Here is a 22,691-nt window from a genome sequence, read left to right as displayed (position 1 = left end):
CGTGAGATAACGTAAATTCCCGAATAATACCCCTTACCCGTATAGTACCCTCTAAAACGTAACCCAATGTGTATCCCAGGGTTACAATGTTACTTCCATACAAAGATCAAGTATATATTTATGGATTTATTGTCGAAATCATGTTTATACTGTGTAATATCCATAATTTAGCATATTTGTTTTGAAAATGGGAGGGTGCTAATAAATAGTGCCCGGGGTATTATTCGGTAATTTCCGTTAATATCTTCGATAAGCTGCGCCTACAACTTAGCTTTGTCTTCGAGCCACTGTGTAATTACAGCACTGCAGTTGTTACATGTGTCCGATACAGTAGGCTTGAATTCAAAATGCCCCGCTGATTCATCGTTCTGTCTCGGCCCCTCCCTCTTCTTCAAATGAGTTGGCAACGCCGCTTAAGAGCTCACCAGACCCTAAGGATTTTCACTCAAGTTTGGTTCTGTCGCTGGCTAGTTGGGTAAAATACTTAACCAAGGTGAGCTCCGCTCAGCGAGCGTGAAGAAACAAGCGCGAAAAATGAGTGAACTCGAAACTTCACCTGAACGCAGATATCAACTCGCGAAATGGAATGGAACCAGAAATGATGCGACCGTTCTGATCAGAAAGGGGCGAAAATACACTACTGACGTTGCCAAGTACATAGTGCTTGGCAACGTCAGTACTTATCAATTTCTCGGAAGGCAACCCCTCATCAAAATGAAATTCTCGTCGCTTGCTAAGCCTCTACCGCGGGCTTTTGCGGAAGCGTTGGTTTTTGTCCGGTCAGCCCCAAAAATCTACCGTAGTACGAGTAGTATTTACTCCCCAGGAGAGTCTTCCGAGACCTATTGTCCAGATTGAGCATCTTTCTCACGTAGTATCTGGGGCGCCTTGCCGACACCCAGGCCTCCAGTTTTGCTTCCATCTCCGCTGGGCTGCCTCCATTCACCATCTTGACGTCCACGTCGCTGTTCCTCAAGTTAAATATCTTCTCGTCCTCCATCTTGGCGAATCGCACGAGTTTTTTGTACTTGTTGGTGTCTTTTTTCAGTTCGATCGCTGGGATGTCATTTAGCTTGTAGTGCTTCGCGAGTTGCGGTGTGGTGAGACCCTCGTCCAACCAGTTCTTCAAAATATTCCCTTGACGCGCGTACACGAAATCGTCGTAGTGAACGAAATTCGGGGCAGCCTTCAGCGCGGCTCCCTCCAGCCCGTCCAAACCCAAGGCCTGCTTGACGTAGCTCTTGGATTTCTCGGTCTCAAGCCAGTACTGCTGCCTCAGCCACGAGAAACCCCCTCGGTCTTCGTTGTCAGCGTCGGCCTCTGTAGCGCCACGTAGCAGCATCCTGCGGCTTCCAGACACCGGCAGTGGAACTTGGTCTTGGCTCAACTCCGTTGCATTAACGCCGGAGGTAATGAGGACGGAGACCGCCATCAGCATGAGAAGCGTTGTTAGCCACCGAGAAGACAGCATACTGTACCGATATCTAATAGTTCCCGGGCACTTGGGTGAAATGAAGCGGACTGCGAACTGGTGGAGATGCGGATGGCCGTCGTCCATGAACGATTCACGATGAAGATGCACTGCGCGCTGTTAGATTGCATAGCGAGTGCGTTTAATCTTGAACCTTTTGCCGATAAAGGGTTGTACCATATCCTATACTGTCTCACGAAACCCGATCATCAGATAGGAGTAAAGCTGTGTAAACTGGCTCAATCGTTTCATATGGTGCTACATGTATTGATTGTTCTGGAGTTTGGCATTCGTACCGCCGAGTCGGCGGCGCTGACACCTCTGAGAGTACGCATTTCCCGTGTACTTAAAGTAGCGGGAGAGTGTAGATCACTTATTCCCTGAGCGTAAGGCGCACTAACGTTCACAATACACAATTTAAGTAGCGATAGCCTCACTTTACACTGAGGGAGGGAGCTGACAAAAGTTTGTTTGTAGCTGGAGGACTCTACAGTATACTGGTAGTTGTTAAACTACGTTTGCTAAAACAAACGTAAATAGAGGACCTCTGAACACGAACACGAAGTAGCTGGCGCTTGAACGGGGAAATGTCTGAAACACAATACCTACTGTAGGTATATGTATTCTGTTTCATACATTATTACTTAGCCAAGTACGTGAGTTGCGCTCGCTCGAACTAACATGAAGAAGAACTACCTGCTCGTGGGGTAGTGTTGCGTGGGCTTTCAAACAAAAATAAAATCATTAAGACGAACTGGAATTACGGTAGAAAAAAAGGAAACGATGTTGGTATCATTGCATGTACCTACAGCGTTCGGTGTAGCATACAGCCTCATCTAAGCGACTGGTCTAAGAGAATCGGCACGTCAGTTCGTCATCTGGAGAGTATTAAGTAATGAAGTATGTGGTAAACATACCGGCAAAAATATAGAGACTAATTGCCCCACAGGCAAAGTGATCGCCAACAACTACTACGTAATAGCAGGCAATCTACTAGTGTGCCATGCGCAAAGTTTACTGCTTCAATAGCATGCTTAACATTTTTCGACTGCTTCCACCTCCCAATTTTGCTACCCCGCTTGCAAATTACCAGTACTTCCTACAGGTTATGAGCCCAAACGGCTCGGCGCGATCGACGAGAGGCGCACGATCGAGGGCAAGTGCTGGTGCTGACTCGCAACGACGACGGAGAGCCCGCCCGGATGCGAGGGCGTGGTGTACAAGTCAAGAGTGTCGATGAGAGAGATGGTGCTGGTCTTCCCGGTGGATTGGCGCGGCGTTGGTCAGGACGCCCGCGAAAGGGGCGACCGAGTGCCGATGCGCGACGGAGGTGATGGTGTGTGCGATGACGACTGATCGACGGAGGTCGATGGAGGAAGGAGACTCAAGCTCAGGGGGAGCACGAGGTGCTCGCGGCTACGAAGGCCAGGGGGAGCACGTTGGTGCTCATGGTGACGGTAATTACTTAGTACTCTCGATCTAGCGACAGCGTGCGTAGGCGAGAGTAGCGGATACGGCTACTATAATCTAGTAACTAGATAACCTACTTGGCATAGTCAATTTCACTGTACCTGAGTCACATCTACACTGTAATTGTTATCTAATCTTGAGGGCTCCTACACGCGTAATAGGCCAGTAATCTAGCGCCAAAGCCCCTTCAACCTTGGTTTCCTCACCACCCAACACAGGTCAAATTGCGTTCTATTGGGCACTTCACAGCATTCAACTCACTCCGTCATGGGTACTCGTCACCTTCAACTAAGTGTGGTGGCGATATTCATCCTCTTCACTTGCTTGCTAGCCACCGCAGCCGAGATCTCGTCACCTGATGCTCCAATTTACCGCGCAAGGCTGTTGCGAACCGCCAAAGCTATCGACTCTGACGCAGCCGAACCGCCGGTAGAAGATAGAGGGTTATTCTCTAAGAACCCCATGAAGGCGCAAATTAAGCAGTGGGTCAACGCTGGGGAGTCAGTCGATAACGTCAAGGCGGCGCTGGGGATGGAGCGGCTATCTGGAGCCACTCTAGAAGCCCACTCGAGCTACAAGTACTACCAGAAGTTCGTGGAGAAGACCCTGAAGAAGTGGCTGAAAGACGACACGTCCACATACCGCGCGTGGATAAACTTGGGGCTACTCGATGGCCACAGCTCCGATACGTTCGAGACGTACATGCGCTACGCCAAGATGTTCAACGACGAGATGTGGCGCACTAAAGGCACGTTGGACCAGCCGCCGATCTACCTCGAGGGCTCTCGGGCAGAGCGCTTGGCCAAGGCCCAAGTGTGGGCCGACGCGCAGAGACCCAACTGGTACGTCTGCACCCCAGTCAAGTCCGAGCTGAACCCGACTATCCGTACTATCTCAAGTTCCTGGGGCTGGCTGGTAGGACTGAGCGCAAGACGGAGGCAATGCAATGAGAAGACTGCTAACCATCTACGAGAGAGACCGTCCAGTGTGTCCGTCCGTGTGAAGCCCGTGACAACATAATAAGGTGGTCCACATAATCGTACCTAGGCTGCCGAGCGAAGCGAAGGCGACCCCCCAATACGATATTGCGGGGCCTCTGTAGTACTAATCTAACATAGAGTAGTGCAGCGAGCCGACGAGGCGAGCGGAACGGGTCCGCCACTGCCGTAGCGAAGCGTAGGCAGTCTGCTCCAATAGCGCAGCGAGCATTGCGAGCGAAGCGCCAACTAACAAAAAATTCACCGCCGCGTAGCGGCGGCGCTCGGCTAGTCGGTGTACTCAATACAAACGCAAGACCTTTGCATGTAGTTGCCTTTTCTGTATCCATTCCTATATGGCTACACGTCTCACAATTGGCTAATTACTTTCCCGATTATCCACCAATTCACCATCACCATATTATCCGCCAATCGCGCGGCCTCCGTTTTGACTGGCGGCCAGCGGAGCTCTGCCGCCCCGCAGCTCGGCCGAGTCATTCCCAGTTTCAAGTCCGAATCCATCATGGTGCGTAGCGCTGCCGCTCTTCTTCGGCGTCTGGGGCGAGAGCAGGCATGCAGGCGAACAGGCTCCAGCGGCGTGACCTCATAGCGCAGCGTCTGAGCTCTGTTGTCACCCCGGTCGCGCCTGCAGCCGCCTCGAACTCGCCCTGGCGTCGAGCAATCCGTGCATGTATCAATCCGTCGTGGTTACTAACCTCTTGCTCTACCTTGTGCCTCGCTAATGCAGTCGAAGAAAACCGCGACGAAGGAAGTAGAGGAGGTGGTGCGCGTTGGCCCCACGCTCAAGGAGGGCGAGCAGGTGTTCGGTGTGGCCCACATCTTCGCCTCGTTCAACGACACGTTCGTGCACGTGACCGACCTGTCGGGCCGCGAGACGATCGTGCGTGTGACGGGCGGAATGAAGGTGAAGGCTGACCGTGATGAGGCCTCGCCCTACGCCGCCATGCTTGCCGCCCAGGACGTGGCCGCCAAGTGCAAGGAGGTCGGCGTCACCGCTCTGCACATCAAGATCCGCGCTACGGGCGGCAACCGGACCAAGACCCCGGGCCCCGGCGCGCAGTCGGCCCTTCGTGCGCTTGCTCGCAATGGCCTGAAGATCGGACGTATTGAGGACGTCACCCCCATCCCGACGGACAGCACCCGCCGAAAGGGTGGTCGCCGTGGTCGCCGTCTTTAGACAGACGGAGTCGACCAGGGCGCACTGTCTTCGGATGGTGGACTCGTTCTCAAGACTTGCTCGCTTGCTGGTGGACGGCTGGGGCGTCCGCTTCTGGGCTGGGAAGTGCAGGCGGCGCCCCGCTGCAGTCTCCACCGCGGGCTCCGAGTTCTGCTGGCGCCGCTGCTTACTGCTGGCTAGATAGACTAACCACATGTCTGTAATGGAACCACGCCTGCTGACTCGGAAACGCTTTTGTTATTGTCCCTGTCTTGTGTGAATTGGTAGTCGTATTCATTGTCGCGCCAACCATTGCTGACAGGTTACATTAACTGCAGGAGACAGCCCAGCACTCCAGCGCCCGCCCACGTCTGCGGCGTGAGCGCCAGCGCCAGCACCTGCTCAAGTTCTTGCTCTGCCTGACGCCGCACCAGCACGCGGATGCCGCTGCCAATGTTGCGCTGCACGATGTCCCGCACGGCCGCCAGCTGCCGGTGGTTGCTCGCGTCCGCCGAGCCGAAGCGCAGCACCTGGTCCTGCGCCTGCAGCCCCGCGGCTTGGGCGGGCGACTCTGGCTGGACGCTCTCCACCACTGCGAAGGGCTGCAGCCGTCTCTCCTCGTCCGACACGACCGCCAGCTTTTGCTTCCACTCGGCCTCGAGCTTCTGCAGCGTCGCGTCCACTTGCTTGGCCTTGGGCGGCGTCGTGGGCGTCTCCTCCGCCTTAGGGCCGCTGCGGGCCGCGAAAACCCTGGTGGTAGTGAGGTAAAACGGAGGTTAACTCCACTCATTCCAAGGTTAAACACACAAAAGACCGCCGACTCACTGTGGCAAGAGCTCCTCGATCTTCCTCATAACTTGCTGGTGATCCGTCCGCTTGATCGCGAGCGCGTGCCGCAGCTGCCGCACGCGGTACACGTCGATGTCCGCGCGCGGGAAGCCCTCGGCGTCCACCAGCGGCCCATGCAGGCCGGGGTTGTTGCCCGAGGTTAATTCGGCGCCCACGGCCTCGATTTCCGCCTCGATCTCCGCCTTGGCCTTCACGGCGCGCTCGTACTCGGCGATGACGGTGGCCATAGTGAAATGAAGTGACTTGGATTTGTGGGGAGGCTAAAAGTGAGCTCGCGTGTGATTCGACAAAAACGAAGCGACGGATTTGGACGAATCGCAAGACCGAGAGAGCTCAATGCCATGGGCTTCTTCGCCTGCTACCTGCTGACGCCCGTGCAGGCCCCGCAGCGCCTCCGCTGCACGTACGTGGGCTTCACTGTGGACCCAACACGGCGTATACGCCAGCACAACGGAGAGCTCGCGAATGGAGCCAAGCGGACGCGGAAATTCCGACCTTGGTAAAGTACTACAATAGGTTATGTCAGTTCTAAAGGTACTATAATGGGTGACTAACAATCAGTGCTCTTTCGTGCAGGGAGATGATCGCCGTCGTGCACGGCTTTCCGAGCAAGTTTCGAGCTATGCAGTGTGAGTGCAATGAAATAGTGTCTGTACTGGTAGAAACCCCAATAGTTCTAACTGGGTTACTTGGTTGATGCCTCCTAGTTGAGTGGGTGTGGCAGCATCCGCTCGTGAGCAAAATCACCAGGGAGCAGTTGAAGTTTCTGCGCGGGTCCAAAGGCCTGGGGGCCCCTCGGTCCGTCAAGAGGAAGATGCTGGAGATGCTGGAGATGGTCAACCTGGAGCCGTTCAAGGATTTGAATCTCACCGTGACCTTCACGAGCGAGGAGATGCACCAGGTCGCTCGAGGGCTGGGGCCCAGATGCTCTGCTGCAAAGTTCGAGTTCAGAGCATTGGAGACGTTTGCAGGCGTTGAACGGGAGAATGCTATGACTGCAGCCACGTGCTTTATTTGCGAGTACGAATTGTCTCCTGATCAGGAGACGGAATCGGAGACTGGAGAGGGTGAGAGCCTTGGAGAAGTGGTGGGCTGCTACCATCGTGGATGCGAGATGTGCTGCCATTCGTCGTGTTTGATGGACCATTTCCGGTCACTGAAAGACCAAGAGAATGAAGAGGAGGAGGCTGCTGCGGTCGACATGAGGGGAGAGTGCCCGGCGTGTCAGCAACTTTTGGAGTGGTCTCTCCTGACGCAGCATCGTGGAACAGAGAAAGCAAGCAGGAAGCGAAAAGGTGCTGGTAGAAGAAAGCGAGGGAAGAAGAAAGCTCGAGTTGCGACTGCTACACCGACTGAATCCGACGAGATACGATCGACACGTCCTGAAAAGTCAAACGCCGCCCCTGAAGTTTCTGCGAAGGAAAGAGAGAGGGAAGATCGAGGGGATGCGGTCAGCATTGATGCTGCATCTTCCAACAATAATCTTGCTGCGGAGTACAATTCGGATGGCTGGTTTGAAGAGGACAGAGAGCTAGACTACGCAAACGATGCAAACGAGAATCACTTTGAGGATACGGAGGAAGGTGACTCATGGGAGGGAAGGAGGTCACAAAATATTCTTGGTGTCGAGAAACTCCGAAAGAGCAGCTGCACCGTGGATATGATCGATTTGACCGAAGAATAAATCTGTGTCGAAGTGATCTACCTAATAGCTCCGTTACCCGTCCAGGACTTTGGGGATACACATGGCGATGGGGGAGCACGGCGCCGTGTAGCAGTCGGAGTCCACCAGCTCGCAGTCCTCGCGTTCGCTACAGCGATCAGGCGAACAAACATCTGCACAATAGGCCACGATGGCGCCGTCGGGTTCAATTTGTTCACGACACTCGGTGAAGGTGGGGCACGTCATTGTTTCGCAAGTGAGCTTCGTGTCAGCGTCACACTCGCCGTCGTGGACGACTGCAAGAGCGTTGTGCGGGTGTTGGCATCTCGCGTTGGCAAAGAGACAAAGATTGTCGTGGGTTTGGCCGTCCGAGCCACACACGGGCGCGTAAGTGTACGGACACGGCCCAGGGATGCAGGACTCACCTCCGTTGTTGGTGCTGGCAGGGAGGCTTTCACTGCGCGCAGCCTGCATGTTTGGTGGACACTTCCCTGCTCCGAAGGGCTGTATACTGGGGTTACGACACCCGGCGTATTCAAGAAGACACGGGTTCGCGTATGTTACGCCGTCCGAGCCGCAAATTGGGTCGTACACGCGCTCGCACATTGGGTTGCATTTCTCCGGTGCTTGGGTTGCGACGTTGATAATGGTGCTCTCACTCACCTCCAAGGCGTTGAACTCAAGGGTTGGACACTCGCCATGGGAGGCCTTTTCCAGCTCGGGGTGTTCACATTTTGACGCCAGCAGGTGGCAGTCGTTGATGTACGTGACTCCGTCCGTGCCACAGACCTCATCAGGCGTCAACTTGCACGTGAGAGAGCAGAATATCGTCATCAAGTCCACGTCGGTGTTCGCCTCAGTGTTCGCCTTGACCGCGACTTCAGCGTGGTCAACATCCCCCTTCTGTACCTCAGCGAGCGGCATGATCGGCGTGCCCTCTTGATCTTCGACGTCGTCGGTAACAGGAGGACACTCGCCGACGTCCTGGATGAAGAGCGTGTCCGTGTGACTTTCGCCTGAGCAAAACGCTGCAGCAAACGCGCAGTCGTTGGCGTACGTGACGCCATCGGACCCGCATACGGGATCGTAAGGGACCAGCTCGCAGTCGAGAGTTTTGCTGCAGTCGATTAGAGCAGCGGCTTGTGGTCCCATGCCAATCTCGAGTGGCGTGGCAGCTGGAGTTCGGTCACTCATCATGTCGTCTTCAGTTGGGGGTTGTGCGCTTGCAAGATACATAAGCACAGCAAGGGGTAGCACCCTCATTGTCCACGAAGGGGGGAAGGATGAACAGCCCACAAGCTTCCCGCGGTCACCCAGATTCGAGAGTACTGCAGCTTGCTATTCTGGTTGCTGCGAAATACATCTCCGTCAAAAATATGCATGACAAGTGAAACTGCGGGTGCGAGTTCCGCCAAAGCTCCACACATTCGGGAAATGTCGACCGTTTCTGTTGGAAAATGCTGGCAACTCTTTGGATCCTACCAACGTGAGTATCTGCCGGTGTACATGTGCACGCATCGATATCACAAGTCCTTACACGCTAACCAGTTCTGAGATTAAAAATGATGCTGTTGCCATAGTGCTCTAGTGGGAAGCCCAGGATAATAACGGACAAGCACAAGAATTTCGACTGAAGCAGCTTGCGCTGCGACCAGAGCACGAACGCGAGTTGAAGCACGCCCGACACTCCAAGTCGACGCGAGATCAAGAGCAGGTACAGACCCAGGAAAACTACTTCCATGATGCCGAGCAGGAGCAAGTGGCGTATCATTTTCACGACTGCGAAGAACGTCGTCATTGTGGTCATTGTGGCGAAGTATTTGCGGTTGGGCAGCCAGAAGACGATGAGGAGGTAGACACCTACAAAAGCAACAGTATCTCAGTGCAAAAGCGGAAAGAGCATCGAAGATTCGTACTGCACAGCCTACGAACCGTAGAGTATCAGCACATTAACGGAGATGTACGATCGCAAGAGGATGATCTCGGTCTGGTGCAAAGTGTACGTGACGTTGCGAACGTACACTGCGCGTCGACGGGTCTGATCCCCTTTCGACCGAATTGAGTGCACCCGTGAACAGCCCCCCGTGCGCTGATCGGTACCTCTTGGAGCCGATTTGGAAAAAGCGTGATGAAGGCTCCGCCCCAGCATAGTGATGTTCAGAACCGTCGGGCCACCAACTTTGGTTAGTGATCGTTTGCGTTGCAATACTTCGCGATGCCTTTTCACAAAGTCAACACCTTGAAACTCCGGGAAGTTTGAAAACATTCGGGACGGTGACTTCCGGTGCAACAGCTCCGGTAGTGGCTCCTGTTGAGCTAGAGTCAACGCCGCCGAGACGATATCATCTGCTACTGCTACGTCGAAAGCACGGAGCTCGTGCTTAGCCTTTTGCACTTTATTCGCGTCCTTGAGAATATCCCGACAGTTGAGCAGCATGTGGAACACGTTCACGACCACCACGGCCGCTAGAGTTTCCAGCGACTTGGCATTCTGCAGACACATGGCCGTGAAGAGGACGTGATAGAGGTGGCCGACACTGCACGTGATTGCTCCAGAGATATCTGGGTCTTGCCGTAGCAGTAACCAAAAGGCATGACGCAGCAAACGCTTCATCACTGGGAGCAGCAGTGACAACCAAAATTGCTGCGTCGGCTTGAGCGACATGAAGACGGCAGTGAAGATGGGGTACACGAAGACCGGGAGCATGTCGAAGCTCAGCCACAGATCGATCGTTTGAACGCGCTGTTTAATCTCTGGGTCTTGGGCGTGCGGGAGGAGGCGACTAAGCAAAAATCCAACGATTACGATCGGACCGGCAGGCGCAAATTGGGCAAATGGCAAGGGGAAAATGCCTGCGACGACCGATACGACAGAGTTGTGCACAATTGCCACCGCTGCTGTAATCATCCCGTAGGCAAGGACGAACTTCCAGGAGGCCGTTGACATTTCGGGGATAGAAGTAATTTTCATGAACATGGGCATTCCGGTCATAAACATCAACGACAGGTAGCTTCGGATCTGGAAGTTGAGAGACCCTCGGAATCCTGTGGCTGGATCAGCCAACGGGATGCTTTCGATGCTGATGTTGAGCAGGAAACACGGGGCCGGAGTTAGGAGTAAAATAGATAAAACCCGTGATGGTGTGACTTCTGCTCGAAATCCATCGAATGTGTCCAACTTGGCAATGGTGTAGCCCCCAGGAAGACGCCCCGCAACACGTCGAAGCCATCGTCTGATAGCTTTGAAATACAGAACACCCCTGCTGACAGGACGAAGAGAGAGCTGGACGCCCGAAGTTGTGGGCGATACAGATGTCATCGCCCATGTGAAGCACCAGAATGCCTTTGCTGTCTTTAGTCTTTAGAAGTACAAATTTACCTATAATTGACAAGGCCCATAATAGCTGCAGCTATCATGCGCGGAGATGACACTATACCCCCCGACCTAACACGGATAAGTGTGGACCGCGTCAACGAAAACAAGAAGCGTCCTCATGCTTTTCGCGCCGAGCCCCTAAGCATAAGGTTGCTAGAGCAACGCAGAAGTGAACAACAAAACAACATTCACATATTATTACAATACTGTAGGCGACTTTGCAAATGTTCGCCTAAACGCATCTAGTCCCGGATTGGCGCATTTCAGCAAAAAAAAATCGGTTTTGGCGAGGACAGATTTCGAAAATAGCCCTCTCCACTATCAAAACTGAAGTGGCTGCAATGCCTCGAGATGTGTCCACGCGTTGGGCTCGTAGTGTCAGACGTGTCGATGTCCAGCGTACCGGGTCAAATTTCAAGGTGGTAGCAGTGACACCGTCCCCAAGCCGAAATGGCCTCGTAATGCGACTCGGTCGATCCGTCTTCCGGTGTCTCGTGACTATGGGCCAGTGGATCTACAAACTTCTCGATCGCCTGCCGGGGCAATGCACAGTGAGCAAACTGGACGCGCTTGAAATTTTTCGCCGATAAACGTCTCCGAAATCCGTGGCCGCGATCCTTCTCCTCACCCCGATGCCCTGTTTAATCATCAACTTGCTTCTTGAGTGCATCCCTCTAAGTGACCCGGCGACGGGCCTTGCGGGCTCTGGGTTGTACCAACTGCGGATGTTCTTCACTGGCATGATCAGTGCGTTGATGCCGTCTCTGATCAAACTCGACTGTGTCCCCAAATCCCCCGTGAGCTCCCCATTCATGCTGCTGCTCTTTGCTGTGTCTCAAGCCGCCATTTTCCTGCTCACGAATGCCCTAATCTCTCTCGCTTCGGGTGTTTTTCCAGTACCGTTGAGTCTGTTCACAGCAATTATCCCCATGGCAGTAGCGGGAAGACTCATGTTCTACCGCCGTCTGCCGAAAGACCCACAATTCCACGCTCAAAGCAACAAAGTGAATCTGTGGGTCACGATTGAGATGATCCCGTTGTTCGTGTATCCAGCGTTCACCGTCTGGTTCATGGCTTTGACGTCGACCCAGCAGTTCTGGGTCTCCCTCCTGCTCCCACTACTTCAAAATATTATTCGTCGGGTTTTGTGGTGGATCACAAAAGACGACTACGACCTGATCAATGTCATGACTGGCTGCGTGGGGCAGCTGTACCACGTGCTCTTCATCGCGTTGGCACTGCAGAACTCCAAGTCGCTCAGCACTATGGGCGCTATCGCCGCTTTGGGGGTTCTCCGGACGCTGTTAAACTGTCGCTATATCCTGGATGACTGCTACAAAATACAGAAAGCGAAGGAAAAGCTGGAAGATGCTGAACAACACAGTGAAGATAATTTCCATCTCGCACTGAAAATGGCCCAGGAACCGCGCGTCGCGAGCTTCCTGCATAAGAAGACGCCCTCTTTGTTGCTCTCAACTTACCCTGGGTATCGTCAAAGTGATTTCTTGGCTCGATACGAAGAAGTTCTTCGTTCAGATCAGAGGATTAAGTCGGATCTGTGGTGAAAGCTATCGAGAATATTTCCCTGGCATGAAATGCGAACACCAATTCGACAGGCGTCAGTACAGTCCCATCGCGCAGTCTCCCTCCATTCACTTCTGAGCGCTGCTCGGTCCAAAAGCGCTCCTAACACGTGGGCGTTCGCAGCTCGGGAGATCAGTCCCAGTGTGAATCGAACGGACTTTGTCACCTCGGTCGCGTCGTCGATGCATCTAAAGCGAGATCATTCTGCTGAGGTCGTACGTGATTATCTGGACGACGTCGTTTTACAGTAAGAACTACACCGCGTTTTATTTTTTTTTCCTAACCCAGTGCTAAATAATTTTTTTGTTATGGTGTCTTGTCCAGCGATTTATTTGGTGGCCGTCTTCTGGCTCTCGAACCGCCAATTCTACGCCACACAAGCTGCCATGACCTTCTTTAAGGCCGTTGGGGTCTCCGTTACGAGGCTTCTACTACTCTGTGGGATGGAGATCGTCTTCTTGGGCATCCAACTCTTTCTGATCACTCGCCGTATCGGGGTGCCAGCTATTTATCAGCTCGCCTTTGTTCTGTGGTCGCAACGAGTGCTCGTCCAAGCTAAAACGCTCCAGCTGACGGTCGACATTTTGGCCTTCCCGCTGGTTCACACAGGCAACGACATCATTCTTCCTTTGCACCCTGCTAGGTAAATGCCAATTAAATACTTCGAATAGCGAGAAAAAGTACTAAGATGATCGATTTCAAAGTTATGTTATGATGCTCTCTCGTATTCTAACTTCATCGAGTTACAAACGAATCCAGTCAAACCTGTATATAAAATAATATGACCCTCTCTGTATGAGCCCCAGGTTCTAGTGGAACCACAAATCTGACTTAGAGGCATTATTTATGAATGAAAGCTACCTTACTTCTTAATATCGGAGCCCAACTCAGAGAAAAACATCAGGTAGAGCGAAATGCCGTATTTCACGTGTTAGGTTCAAGTTGTTATCGGATCGACCACACCCAGTGATCCCCGCACACACATGTGCTGCTTAATTCGCACATGTGCTGCTTAATTCCGAGTGGAGGGTAAAATATTATATCTGGCACATAGAGGAGCACAATACGAATTATCTGAGGAGAAATTCATCGTGCTGATTTGAGTAAGTTTTTGAGGTCAGATTGACTAAGGTTTGGGAAAGGCACAATAGCCTTACTTCAAGTTATGGAGAGATTCATCGATGCCAATGGAAAGAGTGGCAGCTGGCATTCGGTGAGACTTGACGAATGCTTTGCGGGCCCGCGCCGTATCGATGCCGCGTCTGGCCAACCAACATGGGCCACACCGGGGCCTGGAGAGGCTCGTCAAATCAATCGCTCGTCATAAAACGTGTTACTGTATCTTCAATGTCAACTCGAGGGGAAATCGCGCCTTCTTTCTGTGCAGCTGTAGACAAATTTGGTGAAAAGTGCGCCAACAAAATCCAGCAAAACGCAAAACAGGGCGCGAGCAAAATACGTAGACGGCGCATCCTCTCTTACAGCAACAGCCTCCCGTAATGCATCTGACACTAACGCCCATGTACATCAGTACCAGTATTAATTATCTACACGCATTCAATGCAGCATAGGTTGCAAAGTAAACTTGCATTTAGAACGCAAATTAAATCAACTGCTTGGTAGTCACTTTCGAGTGCATCCGGGATTCAATTTAGCTCGAGTGTATTCATATTAACTTGACCAGATTCACGCACCAACTCGAGCGCTCGAGTTATGTTGAATCCACAGGAAAAGATTCACAATAACTCGAGCACTCGAGTTAACCTGAATCCGCTCGAGCTAACTTGAATCCAGACTCACAATAACTCAAGCGGTCGACTTTTAAGTCGGCCGCTCGAGTTAAAAGTTGAATTCCGGGACATCAAGGCATATGACGCTGCTGCAATGAAATAATTAGTATCGAAAAACGCATATTTAAGTAACTGAGTACGAGCTAGCGTGAATCCGACGGAATTCATATTTAATCGGCGCAAGCTCATGTGAATCTGTGGTCATGACAACATCGCATTAAAATATGAAGTAGGGACGATACAAATATACAAACCCTCGCGTGTAAGTGCTGCTCTTGGAAACACGCGATAGCGTCAACGAAAATGCGTGATATCGAGTTTGGTAGCTTGAATCAAGATACACAATTCGATAAGGCTAGGAGTTTCTTTTACGGGGACTTAATGCATTATATTGTCGCCTACGGAGGGGACGAGCTTTTAACTCATAGAAGTAATTACCTGGGCGTCGACTATTTCCCAATTGTGGCGATGAACTGTCGGATGTATTCGCTTCAAGTTGCCCTAGAAGAAAGCATTGCAGTGTACGAGTACAAAAATAAAGTAGCAATGTCTAGTTGCTAGATTTGTCTTTGAATTGGAGTTTGTTGCGAGTTAGTCGGCTATCAACACTTGATACTGCGCACCGCTGCTAGTTGCTAGAGCTACCTGCTATTACCAGAGGTTCCTTGACCCTCGAAATGCTGAACTTATTGAACAAGAACCGAACTAGGCAACTTTAGCACGTTTTACATGCCCACACGTACTTGTTGAACACGGAAACTCGTCCCGGTTAGGTCTATCCGTGAGCGGTCCACCCTAGAAGTACGTACAAACGCCTACGTGACTACTTCACCGCGTTGGGACATACTGCACATACGATTTAATCTAGGCAAACATGGTCACGTGGCTGAACCAGCATGCGATAAGGCATTTGGTACGTAGTGGAATAACTCTTTGATGTGACGCACTAACGAGCTATGATGTACTATATCAAAGTATCAGCTAAAATCTTAGAAATGTGCTTAATCTAGACATTAGTCTTGAAACATTGATAAAATGTATTCGAGACAATGTCGGCTAGTGTAGTAGATCAGGTGAAGCAGCGATGTTGGATGTTAGAAATGGTTATGAATATTTGGATGGAAGCCATTTCAATTGCCATCGCAACGTCTTATAACGGTTGACGCGTAGCAATGATAACATCTACGCATAGATACATTGGGTAACCCATGGCATCTACAGTCTTGCTCGTCAAAGCGCACGCACCAACGCGTGTTGTTTACTTTTAAGTTACATTTAAAAAATATTATCGTATAGAGCCGAAAGGTGAGTAAATACATGATTTAGTCCGTAGACAAAGGATATGCCCTCCAGCTCCATCATAACCAGAGCCAATACGTCCACACTACGAGTAATAATAGCTTTGTGCGGGTGGGTTGAGCGTGCCAGCGGTTTCATCAACTGTAAATAATTCTACAGGTTGACTCAATTGTTAGTGAGTTGTACAGAAATCATAAGTAATCTTGTAAGCTATTGTGATTCTCCGAGGGACGCGGCGCGTTCGTCGCGATTTTGAACTATGAGGTCACGCTATAGCTACTGTTGCCGGGCGAGCTGTAAGCCAACTCCGCGGCCGTCACGCGGTAGTCTAGAACACACTAATTAAAACACTTTATACGTTGAGTTGTAGTTCTACTTACTTGTGCTTACAGGTACGTTTCTAGTCGCAACGAGAAAATAACGCTGTAAGGACCTTGACGTTGATTGCAGCACGCCTTCCACCCCACGGCTATTTCTGGCAGAAGTCACCTACGGACATCTGGGTGGACTCACTTTAAGCCGGCGCGAGTTAATGCGAATCTGGGTGGCTTCACATTAACTCGCGCCGACTTTATACGAATCTGGGTGAACTCACTTTATGTCGGCGCGAGTTATCGTGTTGTTATAACAATGTGGAAGAGCGACTCGAAGATTTTGCGGAACTGATGCAGTCATCGTTGGACACGTGGAAGATATCGGCAAAAAGGGGGTGGAAAACAGGGAAAATCGGAATTCGGGGGAAATGCCGGTTTATTACCGGTTGGAACCGGCTACACCACCAAGCTGATCAGGCCATACCGGTTAGTACCGGTTGTAACCAGTTTCATACCGGTTTGTTTTTGAACCGTTTTCGGGCTCTAGCGCTCCCCTGGCCCCTCAGTGTATAGTCAAGACCAGTATGACGGCATGTCCAGGTGCAAAGTCAACAGCTGCGCTGCCAGAACAAGGAGATGAATGGAGAAGATCCTCGATGAAGGGCATGGACACCCAGATAAGACAGCACGGTAGGGAGGAGCCAAAAGACAGTAGATTGCTAGTCCGCAATTGGCGCCCAAGCCCACAAGTCCAAGTACAAGCAGTAGCCGACCGATAAGGCGTGAATACACCTTTGTTGCCCGCAACTTGCCCGCTTTCCTGTCCAAGACCTCAACGCGTAGAAGAACCGACCCCGGCCGTGCAGACCACGTTGCACGAGGCGCTACGACTAGAAGGCCACGTGTACTCAACCCAACACCAAGTGTCCAAGAGGAGGGCACTCTCAATTAGTCACGTCGGGGCGGAGTACGCGAAAGGGCCGAGTTACCGACGGAGAGGAGGCGTGCGAACGCAAGTGAAATGACCGGAGTACGACCGAAGGACGGACCGCGCGGACGCATTTCCCGGCGCGGAACGGAGGGAGCACGGAGGCAAGCGATAGGGCCGAAGTGTGAACAAGAAGAAGAGACTTCATCCAGGCTACAAGGGAACGGACGAACGGAACGTGAAGAACGGACCGAACGAACGGACGGCGAAGAACGGGACGGAGGAACCGAGAACGGAAACCGCGGAGACAAGCGATAGGTCCTGCGAAGACCGGGAGAAGGAGCGATAAGAAGACAACGAGGCGGCGTGAGAAGCCCATCCCCTCGCCCGTCAACAACAACAACAACGAACAACAAGACCTCAGTGACATGATCGTCACCTACGGCTACAACCGGTGCAGACCGTCCTCGGAATTACGTTAGCGAAGTCCCGGGGAATTACGCGACGTCTACTCATCAAGAGCGTGACGTTGCGTTTGTGAGTGTGAGATTACACTGAGAAGACCGCAGAACGGTTTTTGAGGAACCTGCTCCACTACAACAATAATGTTTATAATAGATATAGTTATTTATGCCGACCTGAACTACTAGATTCTGAAGCAAGAGCGTGGTGCCAACAGGTGGAGTCTTTTCGTTACTGGAGGCACCGATGTACATGTACACGTAAAACACAGTATGCTTTGATTCATATTAACACGGGTGTTATTGTGCTTTGCACGAACTTTGGCATGCGATTAAGGGCTCTAAACCAACGAGCAAATCCTTCCCGGTGATCATATCTCGCAGCCTAACTCTAAGTTAAAGTTAAGCTAATCAACCGCCAGTACCAAACACAACGCAGGGCAAGAACGGAGCGGTTGCCACTGCAAGAATAAATCGGCTGTCGCTGCAAGAAAACAAACTGATATGGTCCCCGATAGAATGGTGGTAACTCCTTGCATAAAAGTAAGCACCGATTTCGGCGGGGACGTTTTCTTCTTCGCTGGCCTCGCGTTAAACCAAGCTCGAATTTCAGAGCACGGCATATAGTAGCAGTAGAAAACTTCTACTAGAAATGTTTGGATGTGCAGGAAACGCTGACTTTAAAGCTGCTTGCAGCTCTTCGATATAAAAACAGGGATGTTCTTCAATATTGTAGACGTAGTTTAGTACGATAGATCGCCAACGCATGTCAATCATCGACTAGAAAGCAATCAGACAAAGTGAGCGAGTTAGAATTAGAATGTCAGGGCCGTAGTATTGTCGGATTTACTCCAGCCATTCAACGAAAGTGAGCATAACTCAACGTTAACTCGTTGTCTTAGCAGCTATTCTATCTTAAATCGACGAGTTAGCCTCCTAACTCAATGATGGGCTAATCACCGTGATTTGCTAAAACAACGAATTACGTCGTTGTTTGGACAGAAAGCGTGCAAGGCACAATATATGTATTATGGAATCGCCGTAATTCACTGGGGCTCGGAGATAGTTACAGTGTATCATGGACCTGTGAACGGGCCGCCTTTTCTGTATGGTTAAAGTCCAGGGATCGACCCCTGGCTTTGTATCAAAATCAAATCCATTTTGCCGGCGCCCGCAAATCTGTTTGCTGGCGCCCCAAAACCGCGGTTTCTCTTTGCTGGAGCCCGTTTGATTTTGCTGGCGCCGCATCTCGTTTCGTTTTCACCCTAAAAGGTGTTTGTTGGCACCCCGGTCTCACAAAATTGCAGTGATTTGCCTTCACTACAAGATGACGACAACTACTGTAGAGGACACCATGGCGCCGAGAAAAAGTAGTTAATGAACTGATTAGAGGACATGCCGTTTTGCTAGCTATTAATACGGTTGGTTATAACCAATAGGGGGTTTCAAAGGAGCGATTTTTTGAACAGATCTTTTGCAAAGGATGGGTCAGATGTTTTGACCATCCCAGCGTCGTATCGCGACGTTGTTGTTCGGTTTTGCTATGACCTAAGGATTTGCTCTTGGTCCTTCAAGCTGGAGACCAATGCTCGCAACCGGAGCAACAGCTTGAAGCCTCCGCTCGTAAACCGAGCAGCAGCTAGCAGCTGACCAAGGCACTGCGCGCCAACACGGCGTCTTTGGCATCATGTTGGTGTGCGCGGCGCCCGGCCTGCTGCTCTGCGTCGGCTTCAAGCGGCGTCTTGGTGTCGCTCTATGGATGACTTTTGGCCGTCACCAAAAAATAAGCTCGGCAAAAAATCAGACGAATGATGAGCCTCCGGAGGCTCATCGTTTGTCTGATTTTTGGTCTGATCTTTTCCAAATCCATTGCAAAAGATCTGTCCAAAAAATCGCTACTTTGAAAACCCCAAATATACACTCCACGACAAAAAGATATGGACACCACCAAAAGTGGCTGTAACTTCGTCATTTTTTATCGTTTTAAGGTGCGGTTTGGACTAGAGTTGCAGAACACGCTGATAAAAATCTGCACGCTGCTAACACGCGCGCTTTTGCGCTTCTTCAGGTAGCTCACATACAAATCACTGGTTCTGCCCAGGGGACAAAACTTATGGACAGCTAATGTCCATACAAAATCCTATATTAACCAAAACCCCTTAGAAATGATACGACTTGGACTTTGTATGGTAGCATATCGCTGCGATTCTAACCCCTGAAAAATACCTTAAAGTTTGTATGGTGCTTCCGGCCAATAGGAGTGTGTCATCTGCGATTCATAGCATTTACAACCAATAGACACTACCGTTGCTTAAAATTCCGACCAATTAAATCGAGGGAATGACTGCCAACCGCTGATCCGAACATTCCAACAATATCTGGTTGGAAACGCGATTTGATATCGAGTATGCCATACAAATATCAAGTGAACTACAAATAGAATAATTATTTATAGATTTCCAACCCCTGCCAGCTCATCTCCGACTCCATTCTGCGTTCCGACGCACACAGGCATGTCGGTGGTATCGCTAGTTCCTGCGAACAGCCAGAGACGCAGAGCGACGGCTGTGAAGTCCTTCGAAGACTTCCTTGCGAAGAAGGAGGTGACGCTCACATAAGTGCATGATCGTATTTCTAAGGACAGCACAGGTAAGAGTTTGTTTGTCATTCTGGATAAGTATGGGTGGTTCTTAGTGAAAAAAGTAGGAAGACAAGGAGTAGCTCTGTCCAAGAACACTGTGCTATCTTATTTTGGCAATGTTAAGAACTGGCTGGCGGATCTGTACCCGCAACAGGGCCAATGTGTAGCTAAGAAGCTGCAAAAGATGCTATCAACTCTAGATCGGTACTGTGAAAAGAGGCCGGAGCAAGGTGTCACGAAACAAGCGCCACCATGTACTAAGAAAGATATAAAGACTATCATCTCGGCTCTCTACATGCACGCTTCCGCCAACTCCGACTACCTGGATGCGGCGCTAGTGGCGTTGATGTGGTACCTCTACGGTCGTGGTTCTGAGGCTGAGCAATTGGAGAAAGCGCAGCTGTGTGTATACCCCGGTACGAATCGTGCAGGATTTTGAATTTTTGTATTAATTAACCCCACGAATTATGCTGACAATTCTGTGCGTATATGCTAGGCGGTATGATATTTCTCCGCTTTAAGCGTGTGAAGACTGCTTCGCAACTGGGAATCTCCCCGTTTAAGGATCCTAACGATCCCTTCACGTGCCCGTTACACGTGCTAGCTGTCGCTCTCGCCCTTCAACCCGCTCCAGGAACTCGCATCTTCCCGCAATTTGCTGCCGTACTTGCGCTGTCCGCGTCCAACAACCAAAACGACGATGGCGAGCTGGGGCTGATTGCGCAGCTAGACCGCGAGCTTGCGGAAGCACCTACATGCAAGACTCCACAGCCACGTCGAGCCAACTCGGCCCCTGGTGCCCAAGCTTATATCAATAGACTATTAGTCACGGTTAGTGGACTGCCAGCAGCAAAGGAGAGTGGACTCACGAAGGGACTTACCTCGCACTCCTTCAGAAGAGGTGGGGCCATGCACGCCAACGCCGACAGTCGCATTAGCCCGAACTGGGTTGTTGAACGCGGGGGCTCGAATATGTCGCGCGTGAGCAAGGTGTTTTCCTACATGCTGAACACAACACACGAAGATCAACAAGTTGCGCGCCAATTGAGCGGGTGGAACCCGCAAGCGGGCGCCCGACTTCCAGACCTTACCGCCCTGGACGGAGCCGTCCGAGCGCGCGTGGAGAAGCTGCAGGATCTCCTCTTCGCTGCTGTCACTGGTTTCCCGACAGTGTCTTGGAACTTGGATCCTCAGGTGCTCGAAGTGTTGATGGCGACCTTGATCATTCACTTCCCCGAGATGGAACGCCATCGCTTGGATAGCCCGTACGTCCGTCGCATTCATGAAGCCCTTGGTGTCCTCAACATACAGGCCTCCGAGCTGTTGGCATGGTCGATCACCCCCCGAGCTGCGTTCAATCCACCTGCAGAAGAGAAACAAGAAACAGCGGCCGAGTCCTCTCAAAACATGATCCGTGTTCTCGAAAAGCTGTCGCAGCAGCTTGACGAGCTATTGCTCTGCCAAACACGCGTAGAGGAAAGGCTGGCTGTTTTGGGGGCGAACGCAGAATCCATTGACAAGAAAACAAACACTACCGAGCAGCAGCACGAAGACGTTGAGCAGTCGCAGCCAAAGCGCGCGCGCAAACGTGCCTCCAAAGCGCTATCGACAGTGTGGTTCGAATGGTTCACTGCTGTACCACGCACGTACGAATCAACAACAGTTAGCAAAGCCATCCTTCACGAGTCATGACACGTAGTTGCATTCATGATGCTCTGCTTATCTTCTGGGTTCAAGCTGGATCCGGCCTCGCCAGCGTACAAGGCGGAGGTCCACGCTGTTGGAGTCGAAGCCGAGAAGAAGACCCTTGACTACTTGGCTGCACAAGGCTCACAGGCTGTAGCCGTTGGCTCGGTCGTCAAAGTCATGCGTGCGCTTCACAAAGCAGGCCACCTTTCCGTCCTCCTTGACCAGTTTCGCGAGCGCTACTATGAAGGCGAAGTCGTCGACCCGACACCCAATTCTGCCCTTCCGTCATTCCTGCGCTTCACCTAAATGCACACGCAGCACACTAACCAGTCAATAAGATACACAATACGTACAACAGGAGTAGCACGCACTCTCTTAGCCGACCTGTCCAAAAAGAAAGCAAAAACACATAATACTCGATGCCCATGTCGGGGTTTGAACCCGATCCTCCAGGCCCGAAGGCCTGGAGCTCTACCTCACGAGCTCCATGGGTGCGGGTAAGTCGCATCCATCAACAGCACCATACTCGTCCAAACCCTCGGTCACTTGAGCCACACGCCACGAGAGCCCACCGGCGCAACCCAACACACGGCCCAGCAGCACACACACGGCCCAGCAGCACACGCAGCCCAGCAGCGCAGACTGCCCAGCAGCAAGCGGCCCAGCAGCACACACACGGCCCAGCAGCACACGCAGCCCAGCAGCGCAGACTGCCCAGCAGCAAGCGGCCCAGCAGCACACACGGCCCAGCGGCCAGCAGCGCCTGTGTACACGCAGAGACAACAGCAGCACAGTCAGCACAGGTAGCACAAGCAGTGTTGCACGACTCGCAGCACTAACCTGGAAGCTTCTGGACTGTTGGCCGAGAATCCAATCGGTGGTCGTGAGGTTAAATATCAGCTGAACAAAAAACCTAGTACCGTTGCTAGACCGGTTTTGGTTGGAAGCAGTCCAACCCCGTTGGAATTTTGACGGTATGGGGCGACAAAGGAACCCATGATT

The 22,691-nt window shown here is 51.6% G+C and overlaps 9 protein-coding genes and 1 pseudogene across 10 annotated transcripts; 5 read left to right on the top strand and 5 right to left on the bottom strand.

The window, feature by feature from the left end:
- Positions 1 to 733: 733 nt before the first annotated feature.
- PHYSODRAFT_286275 (hypothetical protein) lies at positions 734 to 1,471 on the bottom strand (the record flags this gene model as incomplete). The annotated part of the gene is made up of 1 exon (XM_009530691.1): positions 734 to 1,471. One exon carries the CDS (start codon positions 1,469 to 1,471, stop codon positions 734 to 736), a length of 738 nt encoding a protein of 245 aa, XP_009528986.1.
- A 1,737-nt stretch (positions 1,472 to 3,208) lies between these two features.
- Positions 3,209 to 3,961, top strand: PHYSODRAFT_286274 (hypothetical protein; the record flags this gene model as incomplete). The annotated part of the gene is made up of 1 exon (XM_009530690.1): positions 3,209 to 3,961. The coding sequence occupies one exon, from the start codon at positions 3,209 to 3,211 to the stop codon at positions 3,959 to 3,961; it is 753 nt and encodes a 250-aa protein (XP_009528985.1).
- Positions 3,962 to 4,431: 470 nt separating this feature from the next.
- PHYSODRAFT_354758 (hypothetical protein) lies at positions 4,432 to 5,345 on the top strand. The gene is made up of 2 exons (XM_009530689.1): positions 4,432 to 4,444; positions 4,667 to 5,345. The coding sequence occupies exons 1-2, from the start codon at positions 4,442 to 4,444 to the stop codon at positions 5,114 to 5,116; spliced, it is 453 nt and encodes a 150-aa protein (XP_009528984.1). The 5' UTR covers positions 4,432 to 4,441; the 3' UTR covers positions 5,117 to 5,345.
- Positions 5,346 to 5,418: 73 nt separating this feature from the next.
- Positions 5,419 to 6,171, bottom strand: PHYSODRAFT_260005 (hypothetical protein; the record flags this gene model as incomplete). Its single annotated transcript, XM_009530688.1, has 2 exons — positions 5,419 to 5,845; positions 5,921 to 6,171. The coding sequence occupies 2 exons, from the start codon at positions 6,169 to 6,171 to the stop codon at positions 5,419 to 5,421; spliced, it is 678 nt and encodes a 225-aa protein (XP_009528983.1).
- A 114-nt stretch (positions 6,172 to 6,285) lies between these two features.
- On the top strand, positions 6,286 to 7,083 carry PHYSODRAFT_509109 (hypothetical protein; the record flags this gene model as incomplete). Its single annotated transcript, XM_009530687.1, has 4 exons — positions 6,286 to 6,443; positions 6,521 to 6,573; positions 6,652 to 6,917; positions 7,030 to 7,083. 4 exons carry the CDS (start codon positions 6,286 to 6,288, stop codon positions 7,081 to 7,083), a joined length of 531 nt encoding a protein of 176 aa, XP_009528982.1.
- A 578-nt stretch (positions 7,084 to 7,661) lies between these two features.
- On the bottom strand, positions 7,662 to 10,314 carry PHYSODRAFT_286272 (Kazal-like serine protease inhibitor domain and phox-like domain-containing protein; the record flags this gene model as incomplete). The annotated part of the gene is made up of 5 exons (XM_009530686.1): positions 7,662 to 8,075; positions 8,271 to 8,411; positions 8,517 to 8,782; positions 9,153 to 9,467; positions 9,846 to 10,314. The coding sequence occupies 5 exons, from the start codon at positions 10,312 to 10,314 to the stop codon at positions 7,662 to 7,664; spliced, it is 1,605 nt and encodes a 534-aa protein (XP_009528981.1).
- A 66-nt stretch (positions 10,315 to 10,380) lies between these two features.
- PHYSODRAFT_507766 (hypothetical protein) lies at positions 10,381 to 10,926 on the bottom strand (the record flags this gene model as incomplete). Its single annotated transcript, XM_009530685.1, has 1 exon — positions 10,381 to 10,926. A coding segment is annotated over one exon (546 nt), but the record flags the coding sequence as incomplete, so codon positions are not given.
- Positions 10,927 to 11,573: 647 nt separating this feature from the next.
- PHYSODRAFT_441608 (hypothetical protein) lies at positions 11,574 to 11,948 on the top strand (the record flags this gene model as incomplete). Its single annotated transcript, XM_009530684.1, has 1 exon — positions 11,574 to 11,948. A coding segment is annotated over one exon (375 nt), but the record flags the coding sequence as incomplete, so codon positions are not given.
- Positions 11,949 to 19,872: 7,924 nt separating this feature from the next.
- PHYSODRAFT_333498 (hypothetical protein) lies at positions 19,873 to 21,995 on the top strand (the record flags this gene model as incomplete). The annotated part of the gene is made up of 4 exons (XM_009530683.1): positions 19,873 to 19,962; positions 20,125 to 20,416; positions 20,497 to 21,662; positions 21,738 to 21,995. The coding sequence occupies 4 exons, from the start codon at positions 19,873 to 19,875 to the stop codon at positions 21,993 to 21,995; spliced, it is 1,806 nt and encodes a 601-aa protein (XP_009528978.1).
- Positions 21,996 to 22,109: 114 nt separating this feature from the next.
- Positions 22,110 to 22,182, bottom strand: PHYSODRAFT_t836 (annotated as a pseudogene). Its single transcript has one exon. The product of its transcript is annotated as a tRNA-OTHER (tRNA).
- Between the last annotated feature and the right edge of the window lie 509 nt (positions 22,183 to 22,691).

The sequence above is a fragment of the Phytophthora sojae genome (genome assembly GCF_000149755.1).
Source record: "Phytophthora sojae unplaced genomic scaffold PHYSOscaffold_5, whole genome shotgun sequence".
Classification (NCBI taxonomy): domain Eukaryota; phylum Oomycota; class Peronosporomycetes; order Peronosporales; family Peronosporaceae; genus Phytophthora; species Phytophthora sojae.
This window is presented reverse-complemented; position numbering and strand designations above follow the sequence as displayed.